This window comes from Pholcus phalangioides, unplaced genomic scaffold, assembly GCF_987345545.1.
Source record: "Pholcus phalangioides strain wild (caught in Gottingen) unplaced genomic scaffold, Ppha-v1.0 ptg000015l_1, whole genome shotgun sequence".
In the NCBI taxonomy this organism is placed as follows: domain Eukaryota; kingdom Metazoa; phylum Arthropoda; class Arachnida; order Araneae; family Pholcidae; genus Pholcus; species Pholcus phalangioides.
In genome coordinates this window covers 55,835,696-55,852,095 of record NW_028301608.1, presented here as the reverse complement: position 1 = coordinate 55,852,095, position 16,400 = coordinate 55,835,696, and the positions used below count along the sequence as shown (strand labels likewise).

The 16,400-nt window shown below is 40.1% G+C and overlaps 1 protein-coding gene across 1 annotated transcript in view; it reads right to left on the bottom strand.

Moving 5' to 3' along the window:
* Window positions 1–16,400, bottom strand: part of LOC149076256 (uncharacterized) — a 195,156-nt gene that overhangs the window by 14,897 nt on the left and 163,859 nt on the right. The window contains exons 19-26 of the mRNA XM_089242204.1: window positions 15,144–15,225; window positions 14,826–14,936; window positions 14,451–14,684; window positions 6,168–12,440; window positions 4,204–4,413; window positions 3,350–3,532; window positions 3,028–3,228; window positions 2,429–2,821 (exon numbers count right to left, since the gene is read on the bottom strand). Coding sequence (XP_089098330.1) covers window positions 2,429–2,821; window positions 3,028–3,228; window positions 3,350–3,532; window positions 4,204–4,413; window positions 6,168–12,440; window positions 14,451–14,684; window positions 14,826–14,936; window positions 15,144–15,225 — 7,687 coding nt within the window. The remainder of the gene's footprint in view (window positions 1–2,428; window positions 2,822–3,027; window positions 3,229–3,349; window positions 3,533–4,203; window positions 4,414–6,167; window positions 12,441–14,450; window positions 14,685–14,825; window positions 14,937–15,143; window positions 15,226–16,400) is intronic.

The following is a 16,400-nucleotide window of genomic DNA, read 5'->3' as shown; positions in this document are numbered from 1 at the left end:
ACTTGGTATGGTAGACTATAATAAGGGTTTCGCGTTAATATCATTGAACATTGTAGGAATAATCGATTTCCACACAATGAAAATATTTCAGATGCTTCACCCGTGTATAGAGGCATTACGTTTTTAGACGACTTATGATCTCTCTATAGACATCATGGCCCTATGCTTTGATGATAAGTATGACCTGATGTCTGGTTAATATCCATCCGTTGGTGATGGGTTTATGAATGATCCGGGCAATTTTTAAGACTTGGAAATTTAAAAGAAAAACATAGATCATTGATCATCATATTCGCATGCATATTAGTATAGCTATGTATATATATATATATATATATATATGTAAATTTACGTATAAAAAATTGCTGTTTATACAAGTTCGTTCAAACGAGGGACTGATTTATGCATAATTTTAAATTACAATCACTTTTAAGGCAGGTGAGTTTTTAGGATGACCATCGTCATCATTCATTACCAAGTAGGACTTACAAATTAGAGTTATATGGAGGAAAAATGGAGTATAATAATCTCACAAACGGAAAAAGGAATGATAATGAATAATGAGATTTGTGCGATTGTTCCGATTTGTTTGCAAATGTAATTAAGGAGCTCAGAATAATCAAATATAACATTTATACGATAGTTCATAAGGAGGCACATTTAGCTTTCACAAACGGGTTGTTCAAGAAAACGTGATTTCGGAGGAATGTCAGACACATTCTATTAATAAATACGCTTCTTCCCATAATTAAATTACACAGGCGTCAAGTGAGCCAGCACTTGAAACTATTTAACTAATATAATAAAAACAACAATAATAATCACATATGTTTTAACATTCTTATATAATCCGTATCATTGATTTGCTAACTTTTCTTTTTCAAGAACATACAACACGTACACATAAATAACACTTGTGTAGTATTATGAATGTAAATTTAATAATTGGTGACTCGATAACAACGAGAGAATATTACTCTATAGAACAAAAGCCACTATAGAAGAAAGGAAAGGTGATGAATGATTGATTACATAAACATAATAAATAACTGAATAGCAATTAATGATGATCATTTCATACACACAACATTGTGTGTTTGAAAAAATTGCAACGGAAATATGAAGTAGGAAAAAAAAAAGAGGTGTTAGTGATCTGTTTGTTCTTGATTGAAGCGCATGAAAACCATATTTTGTTTCGATCTCTTAATTTTTTTCTTCCTCGTCCTATGACAAGACAGTTCAGTAGAGGCCTAGGATGGATCTGCCTAACCTCGGTCGCGAAGCTGGAAAGAAACAGAAAACAAATTATAGAGAAAGATAAACGATGTGATACCAATTTCAATGAATTGAAAGCATTCTCTACGAAATTGTGTCGACTTCAATTAAATGCGCGATTGTATATGTACTAAAAACAGCTGAATCAGTGGAAAACAGAACCAGTACTGTCTCTAGGGGTAGGCTATAGCGAGTTCCGTCTTTGAGTGGGGCCCCCGCATACGTGACGTGAGTAACATATTTTATTGGAAATGAGGAAAAAAATACAGTGAAAAACAGCAGTTGCAGCTTATATTCAAAATAATTTAACGAGTCCAAATATAATTAATGTTAAAGGTGGCCCTGATCATATCTCTGTCGAGACACAGCCTATATAGAGCTGATATTCTCGTCTCGTAAAATTATTGGCGTCTCTAAATCTGGATTAAGTCTTGAGGTAAATAAGTTCTGCATATCATATGAAAAGAAAATAGGACTAAAATTTACCTACGGGAAATATTATTTGCTATTTTCTTCTATGATAATAGCTAAGCACTGCTCAGGGAATACCAGCATATGGGCAATAAAAAAAAAAATGCAAAAACAGGATTCTGCTGAGTTTTAATTACGCATACTTGCTACTGACCAGTGTTTTCCAAATTGTGTAATGTCCCCTCCTTGGGGGTGGTAGAATGGTCGGTGCGGGGGGGGGGTGATAAAAGCTATGAATATCTTACTGGATTGTTCAGATTGGGGGGGGATAAGAAAAATAAATTTCTAAAGAAGGGGCGACGCTCGATGGAACAAAAAAGTTTGGGAAAAGCTGCTTCAGACATTTATCCTGCTTGAGAGATTGACACCCATAGCTGTTTTCGAGACGAGCAGAGGCAAATACATGCACACATGCCACAAGAGATCACGGAGCTTTGGCAGTATACTTCGGCATCTATCGTGCATGTTTTTTTTTTGTGTGACTAAAAACATAGTTGGGTCGCTGTACCCATGAAATTGGATATGTCAATTCAAATTGATCATATGCGCCAGAAATTACTTCCTAACTCATGCTTCGCCTTAGAAAGAATAATAATATAACAGCATTTATATAGAGACTTCACTTTCAAAAAAAAATTGCGACACTGTTTTTAAATTTTACCAAGTTTAGTGAGAAACTTACGTCTCCGCCTCGTCGAAGGACACACGCAACCAGGACATCTGTGCGGTGGAGCGTTCGTTTCGGCATAGCAATGTCCGACGCACTTCGGCTTCGGACACTTGAAGCGACACTTGCATGTCTCGCATCCGTCGCTCTCTGTCACGTACTGGCATCGCATTCCCTCACATACAGGAGCTGGACAAGTCGTAGTCGGCATTTCTGTTGTGGTCGTCTCCAATTCCGTCGTTGTCTCTGGCTCGGTTACTTCTTCTACTTCTGGCTCCTGGTGGTTAAATTCGTATTGAGCTTGCTCCTCTTGCTGGTCCACTGGAACTGAGACCGTCGTGAAAATTGGATCTTGTTCGGCAATCACTGGGAAAACTTCACCTGGTATTCCAGACGAGTTAGATGATTCTGTATTGACCAATGTAGTGGGGGAGGGAAAAGAACAAAATTTGAAAAAAAATTACTATCGAATTATTTTCTTATTTCAGCATTTTGTTTCTTGTTTTAAAAATCATCGTCATGATTATAGCATGATATAACGTATGCTTACTTCACATTATTTTACTATTAGCTATTAGCTATACTAGAGAAGAAAAACTCAGACAATTTCTAACCATCAACAGGATTTCTGCACACGCAAACTGGACATCTTCCGTGGTATTTGTTCGTTATGATTTCGCATCCAGGACCACACGTTGGTCGCTTGCATAACGGGTCACATACACAAATCGGGCACCCAGTAGGACCAGGTACTTCTCGGCATCCATAGTCAGCGCAGAACAAGTTCGGGCAATATGTTTCCTCTTTTTCGTCCTCTGGAAAAATTTAGTGGGAGTAAAATATCACAATACCGATGATCATATATAGAGGACTATTAATCGGGAAATTTTTTATGCGAGGAAACACACGTAAGCCTACCTGATTCGATAAACTCACCTGGGCTGTTGGTGCATACGCACGTGGGACACCGTCCAGCGGCGACGTCGGTTTGGACTTCGCAACCGGGGTCACATTTCGGTGGAGGGCAGATCGGTTCACAGACGCACTTTGGACATCCGTCATTTCCTTTCACTTCACGGCAGTTCAAACTGGAGCATGATATAGGTAAGCAAGGGCGTCCTGCAATTGGCCACGAAAACAAGAAGGAAATGAAACTCAACGAGACCAAAAAAAAAAAAAAAATAATAATAAGAGATCTTGAAAATTTGCCACAAAAAAAAGTCCTAAAACTGATGTAAATACTACGTAATAAATTATGAAACAATTTCTTCTTGACTTTAATATCTTCATGTGCAGGTTTTTGGCAATGAATTTGGACGACCTATGTTTGAAGTATCTACGATGATTGAAAAAAAAAAGGCTGGTTTCCTTGTTCGCATGTTAGAAAAAGGAAGAAGAATGTAAAGAAAAATAGGAGAAAAACAATATAGAGTAAATGAGAGCGTATAGTAAATTTCTCTTTCGCCCTCACTTTCTCAGTCTCCCCTACGTGTTATCTCTCTTATACGTATATAGTAGAAAGACTTACATTACATGTAAGGGGTAAAAATCACTAAACAGGAGTATAGCAAGAACGGGGAGGAAAAAAAAAAACAGCTGCTGTTCATATTGTTACAATGTAGCGATGATTAAAAAAAAGACAAAAGAACCAAGGAAAGTTGGAATGAATTTATTCCATTTGCGTGATCGTTGAAGGGTTGAAGTCGAGAGGAAACGTATAAAGCAAGTTAGCTTAAGTATATCTTATTTGAATGATGATATATGAAACTGAAAAAAAAATTGATTTTTACTTTGCACAACTGCTTGTACTACAGTCACTTTACACACGCAGCCCGGGCATTGTCCTGGTGGCACGTCAGTGAGAATTTCGCATCCCGGATCACAGACTGGAATGACGCACTCTGGATCACAGACGCAAGTTGGACATCCCGACGAATCCTTGACCTTTCGACATCTCGAACCTGTGCATTCAACCGGTGGACATCGCTTTACGGCTGTATCTAACGAATTTAAAAAGGTGTTATGAGAGATTATGTACACACACACACCCCAGTTGTCCATTTTTAATGATATTTAATACTGTAGCTCAATACTGAATCATACATTAATCTTTCCGATTGTAATTTTTTTCTTTAAATTGTAATACGTCATCATAGAAGTCATTTCATTGAAAATAATCAATGTCTGAAAAGTTACGAAACGTAAATTTTTACTGCTTCTGGGTCCTGTAATTCAAGTCCAAAAAAAAAAAAATCTTCATGAACTAACGAGTAGAAGAAAAGCGTTCTGCTGTAGCCAAAAGATGGCCGAGTTATAGCTACTTTAAAGTTGTGACATATTTTTCACTGGGGGAGCGGGGGGGGGGATTGAAGTTATATTTCCGACCACACATATATATATTTTTCAGGAGCATCAACGGGTCCCAATATTTTATTATTGAATGAAATGCAGGGTGCCGCAGTATTCTACAGCGAAAATGAGGAGGGTGGCATTACGCGTCAAGACAGACAATTTCTACAAAAAAAAAGAACCTAGGGTCACAAATGACCTTTTCTAACGTCTCTGCCAACCCCCATTTTAAAACATTTTCTCAATCCTCATTATAATTACCTCGGTAGAAATCATAAACCTTTAAGAAATTGCCATCTATTTTTGAGAATATTTTTTTTCCGATTGCGTGAGCTAAAAAATGCTCCCCCCCACCAACACCGAAAATAATAACAGTAACAAAAACAAGGAAGAAGTCAAACTATTGCTTTCTGTCATTTATGATGTGCACTTAATCCTATAATTACCTTGTGTTGAAGAAGAGAAAAAACATTCTTTCCCCTTCCACTTCTGTTATTAGCCTTTGAACAAAAGCTGACTCCACCCATTGGCAATTGATTGACAGGACGAAGAAGGGGGGACATGTTATCAGGAAAAGAAAACTTACAACGGTATCTCGGCTCACCAATGGCGAAATGAGAGGGTTTTAAAAACACGAGATATTTCGGAATTGCGAAAATAAAGCACATCAAGTTAGACGAGTTATCTCAGGAATGCCGCTATAATAGTTAACACGCAATTGGAGCCATTGAAGCCAAAAAAAAAGGGGGGGGGGTGGAAAGACAAATATTCAAGTAACTGTGGGAGAGCGGGAAAAAACATTGCCTCTCACAAGCAACTTTTAGAGAGGCAAATAGAAGATAATGTTTTTTCCCTCCATAACTGCCTAAGACTGGAAAAAGGGACGTTTTTCCCCCATCACTCTTCAGGTTTAAGCAAGGTTGTCATATTTTGGTGAATATTTGGTGCCATATTTTCTGAAGTCAGGAAATGCCCGTATCTCTCGAATAACTGGATTGTGACAGTGGGTTTCATTGGAAAAAAAATGTTTGTTTGTATGTTCATTATCATCCCTCTCATTTTGGTGGTAGATGACTGGAACACCATGGAAATAGAAAAATTCTATTATTGGTTATTCGATACTTCGAGCTTCGCTGAAAAAATGCGTTTTCATCTAAGGAAAATGCCCACAACTTGTAAAATTTAACGCTTCGTAATTAGGTTATGAACTCTGCGAGCAGTTTTAGTCGTGAATGAATGCAATTTTCTATTATTTCACATTTCACTGCATTGGGTATTTTTTTTTACAAAAAATTGAAATAAAAATGAATAAGACATTTAAAAAATCATGTAAAATCTGTTTATGCAGGTTTTACAGGACGTATAGGAGACAGTCCTTAAATTGTGGGGAAGTTATTATGCTTACTTAAAAGGGATACATGTGGACGGTCTGCGTCTTGCTTCTGCGGCTGTGCTTGACCAGTGCAGTCACAGACTGGACACCTTCCTTCGGACGTCGTCTTCGTTTTCACGCAGTGTTGAGGACACGGAGCGCAGGGAGAGTCGCAAACACATTTCTGGCAACCGTCGGGACCCTTTAGCAGAGAACAGTTGTATCCGTTACAATGAGGAGTCGGACAGCTCATGGCAGATGGTGGCACCCCATGCTGCGGTGCCGACGAATACTTGATCCCATACATTTCCGGAGTAGATGCTGTCGAAAGAGCAATGTGCGATGAGTCTGAGGAGGGCTTATCACTATCGTAATATGAATCTTGAGGATGAGGTTTCAAGTGTGTGTCATCGACTATGTTATCGGGGTAGAAGGGCACGTCCTCATTTCCAGGGTCATTATCGAAATTCGTGTGTTGTTGTTGGTTATTGTGGTAATGATTGTGTTGTTGATTGTCATGATAAAGATTTTGCTGTTGGTAATTATGGTGATGGATTATCGGTTTTCTTATTGGAGAGTTAGGGGACCCGTGATTATCGAATTCGTGATGCTGCCACTCTGGCGCAATTGGGGGAGTGGATTTCGTTGGTGTTACTCGTATCGGAAGTGTCGGTTTAGTCACCTTCTTTCTTATGGTATGGTCTGATGGTCTCGTTGCCTGAGTGATTGGAGGTGATGGCTCTGGCGGCCTGTATGGTTGAGGTGTTGATTGGAAGCCGAAAGACTGTTCGTCATCGTATTGCTGGCTGTTCTGGTCGTGAGATGGTTCCTCGTAATATTCATAGTCGACATTTTGAGAATTCGATATCGGCCTGTCGAGAGAAGGATATAAGTCCTGTGACGTTTCTTCGTCGTACTCTTGTTGCATGTTTTCTGCTTGTTGTTGGTTATCTAAACTGCTATGAGAAGGATCCACCGGCTCTTCCTCTTGGTGAACCTCGTCGTATTGTGCATATATGTCTACTTGCTCATCTTGTGATATCTGCGTGCTTGGTGCTTTTGTGGTGCTCTGATCTGGCTTCTTTGTGTACATAACGGGCCTGAATAGAGGAGAAATTTGCTGACCTCCATGTGGCCTGCCTTTGACACTCGTGATTACTACTGGCTGTTTTTCTTGTTTGAAAATTTCTGGACTCAGTTCGACAGACGGTAGTTCGGGTTTCAGTTGATCACTTCCAGTCATGTTTTGCTGCAATACCATTGGTTGATCGGTCGATTCCTGTCCTTGAGGTTGCAATGTGTATAAGGCGTATTGCTCTTGTATGTTTGGCTGTACAATCGTATGCTGATGCAAACTACCGGGTTCAGGTTCAAGGGAATCATGATGATATGCATCAGTGAGTGAATCTGTTGTTTTTTCCTGATTCGGAATATTTTGAGTATTGCCTTGATACATGGGAATATTTACTTCATCGTTGTTTTGCATATGTTGAAACTGAATGTGTTGCTGATGGTGATCATGTTGCTGTTGCGGTGCTTCACTTTGTAATTGAGTTGATTGGGTAGGATAATTCGAGGTGCTTTCTTGAGCTGAACCGAATACACCGACCGAAGCCAGTTGATGGATGTCCGTGTTTTGATGTGGATCATTGAGATGACCAATTTGGTTACTGACCGATGATGCAGTATTGACAAGAGTTTGTTGATGCATGATTTGGGAAACGTAACCCTGGTTTGAGATCATATCCCCTTGTACTTGTTGGTTCTGCACTGCGTAAACGTGATGTTGCTGTTGGTATGCATTATTTACGTGCTGTCCAGAAGAAACTCCAGAAGAATCATGAGGTACTTCTGCCAAAACAGGTTGGAAAATATTATTAGATGACCCGTGGTGCTGCGATATTTGCTGCTGTTGTTGATGCAAGCCAACCATCTGATCTGCATTGGTGTGCGTTACAGCTGACTGACTTGTAGGAAGACTGGCGATTTGCTGCGGGGGATTAACATTCATTAAACTCGCTATTTCCTGAGGCATTGATTGTTGCTGTAAGCCGGCTACCTGCTCTGCATTGATCTGCGCTGAAGTTTGCTGACTTGTGAGAGGGCTAGCGTTGTTAGTATTCAACAAACTGCTTGTCAGCTGAGACATTACTTGTTGCTGCTGTTGTTGCGGTTGATGTAAACCAACCCCTTGCTCTGCATTGAGTTGAGAAGCGGCTTGCTGATTTACGAGAGGACTAGTAATTTGGTGCTGGTTATTAACATTCAGCAAACTGGCTGCCTGCTGAACCATTGGTTGCTGTTGTTGATGATGTAAGTCGGCTACTTGCTCTGCATTGATTTGCGATGCAGCTTGCTGGTTTGCGAGAGGGCTAGTAATTTGGTGCTGATTATTAACATTCAGCAAACTGGCTGCCTGCTGAACCATTGGTTGCTGTTGTTGATGATGTAAGTCGGCTACTTGCTCTGCATTGATTTGCGATGCAGCTTGCTGGTTTGCGAGAGGGCTAGTAATTTGGTGCTGATTATTAACATTCAGCAAACTGGCTGCCTGCTGAACCATTGGTTGCTGTTGTTGATGATGTAAGTCGGCTACTTGCTCTGCATTGATTTGCGATGCAGCTTGCTGGTTTGCGAGAGGGCTAGTAATTTGGTGCTGATTATTAACATTCAGCAAACTGGATGCCTGCTGAACCATTGGTTGCTGTTGTTGATGATGTAAGTCGGCTACTTGCTCTGCATTGATTTGCGATGCAGCTTGCTGGTTTGCGAGAGGGTTAGTAATTTGGTGCTGATTATTAACATTCAGCAAACTGGCTGCCTGCTGAATCATTGGTTGCTGTTGTTGATGATGTAAGTCGGCTACTTGCTCTGCATTGATTTGCGATGCAGCTTGCTGGTTTGCGAGAGGGTTAGTAATTTGGTGCTGATTATTAACATTCAGGAAACTGGCTGTCTGCTGAGCCATTCCTTGCTGTTGATGATGTAAACTAGCCGCTTGCTCTCCATTGAGCAGCGCTGCACCTTGCTGATTTGTAAGAGAGCTAGCAATTTGCTGCTGCTGAGGATTCGCATTCAGTGAACTGGCAGTCTGTTGAGCTATCGCTTGTTGTTGCGAGCTAGCAGCCTGCTGAACAAATAAAGGCTGCATGTTGCTTTGGATAGCTGCTAGACTTTCACCAGACTGTGCAATTGATCCTTGTGGACTGAATGTTTGTTGTAAGTTTGACGGGTTAGAAGATTGCTGAGAAAATTGGGATTGTATAATGTTCGGAACCGCAGCTTGCGATTGCGATGCATCTTGTGAACTAGAAGGAAGTGCAGCTTGTTGGTGAAGTGCATTGTTCATGATTGATGAGGTGGGCACTTGCTGATGAAACGTTTGATGAATGTTGGATTGGATACCCGTCTGCTGGATGTTTATTGGATTTCCCGCTTGCTGACTCAAAGCTTGGTGCCCTATTGATGAAATGGCGGCTATCTGTGGATCGGAAGCTTGCTGCGAATTTGATGGAACAGTCATAGCTGAATGCTGAAGTGTCTGTTGAGAATTTGCTTGACTAAGTACCTGATGAGCCCCAGGTGAACTTATTGCTTGCTGTTGCTGCATTTGAACCGAACTAAATGGGCTTCCGAAGGGTACGTTATACTGATTTGAAGGTTGTTGAAGCATGTGCTGCGATTGCATACCGAATTGTGCGGGGACATAAAGATTGTTTCCTTGTTGATAATTTCCTAGATTTGAAGTCAGCATGTGTTGTGGTAAGTTATAAATCTGTGTTTGTGGTGCAGAAGAATGTATGAAGTGTTGTTGATGTTGCTGCTGCTGCTGCTGTTGTTGTTGTTGGGAATATGCCGACGAAAGGTACGACTGCTGTGGTTGAACACCAAGAGAATCAGAAGGTGGCTGCGTATGAAGTTGAGGTATCTCACCATTTGGTGCTGGCTGAGGAGCTGAAGGAATTGCTTGATGTAGGTTAACAGATGAGGAATTTGTCGCAGGATGCCGTGACTGAGACATTAGATTTTGTTGCTGCTGCTGTGCTTGAGACATAAGATTTTGTTGCTGCTGTGCTTGAGATATACGATTTTGTTGCTGCTGCTGAGACATTAGATTGTGTTGCTGCTGCTGAGACATTAGATTGTGTTGCTGCTGCTGAGACATTAGATTGTGTTGCTGCTGCTGAGACATTAGATTTTGTTGCTGCTGTGGCTGAGGCATTAGATTTTGTTGCTGCTGTGACTGAGGCATTAGATTTTGTTGCTGCTGTGGCTGAGGCATTAGATTTTGTTGCTGCTGTGGCTGAGGCATTAGATTTTGTTGCTGCTGTGGCTGAGGCATTAGATTTTGTTGCTGCTGTGGCTGAGGCATTAGATTTTGTTGCTGGAGTGCTTCAAAATTCGATTGTTGGTTCATTGGATACGACGGGTTGGCTAAAGCGTGAACAACGGATGATGGAATCGATGTTAATTGCGAAACATGAGAATTATGTGGAACTTGATTCTGAAAGCCATAGTTCTGTGATAATGCAGATGCACCCGCAGTGCCGTCACTAGGATAGTGCACTCCAAAAATAGGAGAGTGTTGTTGATTTGGAGGAATGCCTTGGATCACATAAGGCGCTTGGTACTGAGAGTGCTGGTCAACATTGGTAAGGTAAGCTTGATGTTGATTTTGCTGCTGGATTTGATGCTGCAGGAAATTACCTTGCTGCCCAACGAAAGTTTGTTGTGGCTGCAAATGAGATGCACCAGGTGGATTCATTGCATTGTTTACTATATGGTGTGTGCTAGGAACTTGCAACAACGATTGTTGAGAGCTAGGTATTGCGCCCGCAGACTGTTGATACAAAGAGTTTTGTTGGTGGTTATTGAACGTAAAGGTGTCTATTCCTGAAAAAGGCTGTCCCGCAAAGCCCTGGAGGGGTGGATGTACGTTGTATTGTGGACCGATTTGTTGGCTGAGGGTTTGAGCTGCATTGGTTTGAATGTGAATCGATGGATCGTCATGTTGAGGAACTTGATAATGTGAGTATGAGGTTTGACCAGCGTTTGATTGACCCGTTGGTGAGTTTTCATGCTGGAGGCCGCTACCGGCAGAAGCTTGTGCTATAGGTGGTCGAAACAATGGGTGTGGCTGTGAGTTTTCTTGATTAGTTTCTGGTGTATATTCAGTGTTTTGACCCGAGATTTCATTAATCTCTGATGTTGTTTGTGAAGGTATGCTATATCCCGCCGTTTCTGTAGATGATTGGGCACTCGACACAAAAGAATCGAAACTGGGAAAATCACTCGATGGGGCTGCTGAACTAACATTTTGCGAAACTGTAGGGGTTGCATCAGTAACAGTGGCGCGCTGTGTTTCAGTTTGAGTTTCAGAAACCAGACTGAAATCACTTACAGTATACAGCGAGTTTTGATTCGTTGAGGGAACAGTTAGTGTGGGCTGGTGATACTCAGTACCAGTGGTGAGCTGTGAAGCTACTTGTGAAATTCCTACTGTAGTTTTTGCGGGAAGATCGGGCATTTGCTGTGGTGTAGTTGGTTTGGCGCGACATTCTTTGGAGGTGCTTCTGCGCCTTTCTGAAGTTGTTCTAGTTTCGGATCTGAATGGTGTTGGGGTAGTGGAAGGAATTTCAGAAACAGTACCTGTAACCGTGCTCGAAGATGTTGTCGTTGTCCTCTGCGTAGTTCTCGTCGTCGTCGTCGTCGTCGGAGGGCGTCGCATGATTGTGGCTGGACGCACTGGTGGCGCAGTGGTTCCGGAATATACAATACCCGGGAACGCCGGAAACCCGCTGCTTACAACACCTGTGGAATGAACATCAGAGTCTCTTAAACTCGCCACGTCGTCATTATCCGAGAAATGCAAGTACGTGGACGTTCCCGCGTCTGGTCGTTCAGTGGTCCCACCCGTGGAAAACGATACACGTGCATTGAAAGCTTCTGAATAATGCGCGAACGTGTTTTTATCTGTTTGTGTAATCCCACCCGTAGTGTGACCAGCGATTAAAGTGTGTGGGGCGATGGCAGCTGCGATAATGGCTGTCTCGGGTGGAGTGTTGCTCGACTGCGGCTCGGAATTACGACCCTCTATATCCTCTTTCGCTTCGATTCCATAAGGAGTAGAAGAAACACCCTCAGCTCTTGTATTGGACGACGATGTTCTCGTTTCATCAGCCGTAGCAGTCAGGTCAGCTGTCGCGAAGCTCGTACCTGTAGTCGAGTCGGCTGTCGCGAAGCTCGTGCCTGCACTCGTTTCAGTCAGGTCGGTTGTGGGACCAGCGGTGTTGGTAGTTTCAGTCCCTGAAAGATTCAGAAAAACAGGAACACATTTAAAGGAGCAAGCACGTTGATTTGTTTTATTATTAATTTAATAATACGTAATAATTCTTTTCTTTTTTGTTTCATTTTTACTTTAGGAATAAAATTTTTTTCAAAATTACATGATGGTACGAAATTTTCAGGGAAATGAAAATTTCATGTCAAAAATATTCCATATGAATATCTTTATCTGAATATATTTCTATGACAGAGGGTCCAAAGATACAAGAAAGCTATATTAATTTTTAATTAATGAGAAATTGTAATCAGGAAATAGGATATATATATATATATATCTGTATATAGAGAAGTTAGAAATTCCGAAGTTAGTTAGTTATTAGTATTAGAAGAAATAGCTTGCTCCTTTAAAATGAATCACTGTTGTTCTGTCTCTCGTTGTACTTTTCGGGATCCAGATGCAAACATAGACATGCATGTACGGCTGGATTTGTGAAATCATCCATATTTTGTTCCACTAAAACTTTTCCCAATGATTAAGAGCTCGTGTGTTCATTGAGAAAATAACATTTCCCAATACGCGAATTTTTGTTTTCTCAACATGCGCCAAATATTGCCATGCAGTTTGTATTAGTTTTAGTTAGAAAATTGTGATGTCATGCAAAATGTAATGAAAAATAATATTGACATTGAAAAAAAAAAGCAAATATACATTATTAGTGAGAAATTGTTTTTACACAGAAACAATAGCAGGTGATACATTATACGAAAATGGTACTGCTTTGGAAAAATACGTGCAAAGTGCTTCATTCGGAACTTGTTATTACAAACTCGCTTTATAGGAATTTTTACAGGGAATAATATTTCTAGATAATAATGACATCGACGCTTAATAGGAACTTGCAAACGTAAGCCACCTCGTTGGGCATTTTGCCTGTTGTGGCGTTGTATTTGTAAACACTCGTTTAAGACGAGATGATATTTGCTGCTTATAGGATAGAACCATGATTCTTTTCTTGAAAATATCTTCCTAGAAACAAATCCAAGAGGGAAGAAACAAATTCATTACAGGGCTTCTCACTGACTGGTGATACTACCGTCTTGATGGTAATCCTAATAATTATAATAATTCTTATTATCAGACCATTCCTAATATCTATTAGAAATAGTCTGTAATTCGACAGTGGTCTTCAGCTTTGAAACTTTCAGTTACAGTGAAACCTCGCTACAACGATACTCGATGTAGAGGTAAATCTCTCTGGAACAATATTTTTTCAAGTTTTAAAATTCTCATAGTCTAATGTTAAACGGCTGACTCTCGATATAACGACAATCCCCCCCCTCCACAACGATATTTTTTTCTTGGCCTGCAGAGTATTGTTATATCGAAGAGTCACTGTATTTTCTTAGTGTTTATACACTACGAACATCGTATGCTGACTAGAAACTGTATTTCAAACATCTTTTCATAATCAAATTACTATTTTTTTCGGTTAATACAAAATTTAGTTGGTGCGAAATGGGCTTGTTTGTTTCTTCCCTTATTGAAGGGGTGATGGTACGAGAAGAGAAATTCCGTAACTTGATCGAAAGACTATCCGACGACTTGAACGTCAAAAGGCCCGTTTATACGCGTCGTGATTTAGTAGTTAACTAAATTTTAAGCTGTCAAGTACTTTGAAATGTATGCAGACGTTAAAGGCCGTTTACACGCCGTTAAGTTGAGTGATTTAGTGGACAAATTATTTAGTTCAGAAGTAAATAAAACCGGATTCTATTTTTTCGGTTAAGTAGGCCTATGCGGATGTGCCAGTGCACCTCGTATGAAAATCATCCAATCAGCATTAACTAAATCCACCTTTGGACACTTTTTTTGAGAGCGCTTGCCAACTGAAAATTTAGTTAACTACTAAATCCCTTAATGCGTGTAAGCAGGCCTGTGGATAAAAATAAGGATATTTGTATTACTTGTACGTAGAAATATTCTTAAAAATTTTTTTGTTTGAAAGTGAAAATAAGTTTTCTTTCCCTCACCTGCTCTCCTTGTTGTACTAGTAGCAGGTGATGATGTGGTCGATGTTCTCCTCGAAGGGCAGTTACATTTCGGACACTGTCCATCTTTGGGTTCGGTTTCGAGCCAGCAGCCGTTCGGACATTCAGGTGGGATGCAGATAGAGTCGCAGTTGCATTTGGGGCAGCCGTCATCCCCAATCACGTTGTAGCAACGCTCGCCAGAACAGGGAACACGAGGGCAGACTTTGCCTTCGGCTAAAGACAAAATTGAATATTAAACTCACGCGTAAATCTGGCAGTTTTTTTGTAACGCGTGGCTGCAAGAGATCTCGACGAGGAAGAATTATGTCAGCTTGAATCCGATGATATGATCTGAATAATAAAAGGGCCACTTACCTCCACGAATGATGCCACAGAAGCACGATGGGCAGACCTCGTCATCCCATTTCATCACCATGCATCCGATAGCGCAGGACGGAATCGGACAGCGAGGCTCAATGTCGATACCTGAAGATAGGAAAAAAAACTTGTTTCATAATTTACAATAAACATGTAAAATAACAGTTTCAACATTTTCCTCGTATAACCCAGTCAAGGATGAGCCAGACTGCTCGACATATTTTTCTTTTGTTTATATAAATGTATGGTAAATATATTGATGGTTTCATATTCATGATCATTGGAAGTAAAATTGCAGCATGTGAGTGTTCTTACAGACTGGTATCGTTGGACATGGTGTTCTCAAGCACTGAAGTCTCCTGGTCACGCATTTCTGTCCTGGCGGGCACGTTTTTCGCTAAAAAACGTAAAATATTGAATATCAGAGGAGGAAAATATCATCAACACGATGGGGATGGTATTTTTAAGGAATACAAATGAGCAATCGCAATTAATATGAAGATAGAAATCTAGATAGAGTAACGTTCAGCTGAAGCTGAAATTTCGAAAAAAAACTAGTCATGCTTTCTCGTTAGTTTAACATATACCGATTGGATTGGAGTGCACATTTGAGATCATTTTCCCACGAATTCAATATACATGTGCGTAAATGTTAAAAAAAATTAGTTAATGCCATAAAATTACTGGACATCATTTCCATAAGCAATCCTCTCGTTTTAAAAATTTAACACCATAATACCATGAAACATAAAATGTTTCAAGACATTTCAACAACACGTTGACGTGGAAAAGCATGCAAGGTCACAATTACACTATAAAGGTTTGATAAAATATATTTCACAAAACTTCAAAAAAAAGAAGAACATAAGCCTGTTGGTTACATTCGCTTGCCTGTAACCAATACGCCAATTGGTTGCATTTTTCAAGTTCAAAAAAGGACTTTTATCAAATTTTTTTTATAGTGCAATTGTATACGAAAATCAAATTTTACAGGACGCCAAAGTCTCTGTGGCAAGACAAACACCCATTACTAACGCCACCTTTAGAAAGCTACAGACACTAAACTACTAGCGACTTGCTTCACCATGCCACTGGCAAGGGTTCGTACTATCTAATTTTCAATTTTTTGTGACTTACATGCTTTTCCATGCGAACGCTACAATTTATCATTTGAAAAGTGTTCTCTCCTCACAAAAAAAATAGTTTTGGGGAAAAATGATTATTATTTAATGGTTATACTGTATATATAAGTAAAAATATTTTAAAATTTAGCACATTGTGTTCAAGTTACGTACTTATCTGGGCAGTGATACGAAAATTAAATTCATTCATTCGGTCGGTCGGAGTTACGTACTTTTGAGTTTTTTTTTTGCAATCTGTCACTTGAGCACGTAAAAGTATGTATTCAGTTCGAGAGATCGTATACATGAAAAAAGAAAGAAATGATCTGTTTATACAGTCCCCGTGTGCCCAAAAACCCAGTTAGAAAGTTGCTGCCCTGTTTCCCCGGCTGTCAACAGAAAAAAAAAATCCACTTTTCTAAGGGAAATATTCAGAGATATTCGAAAAACG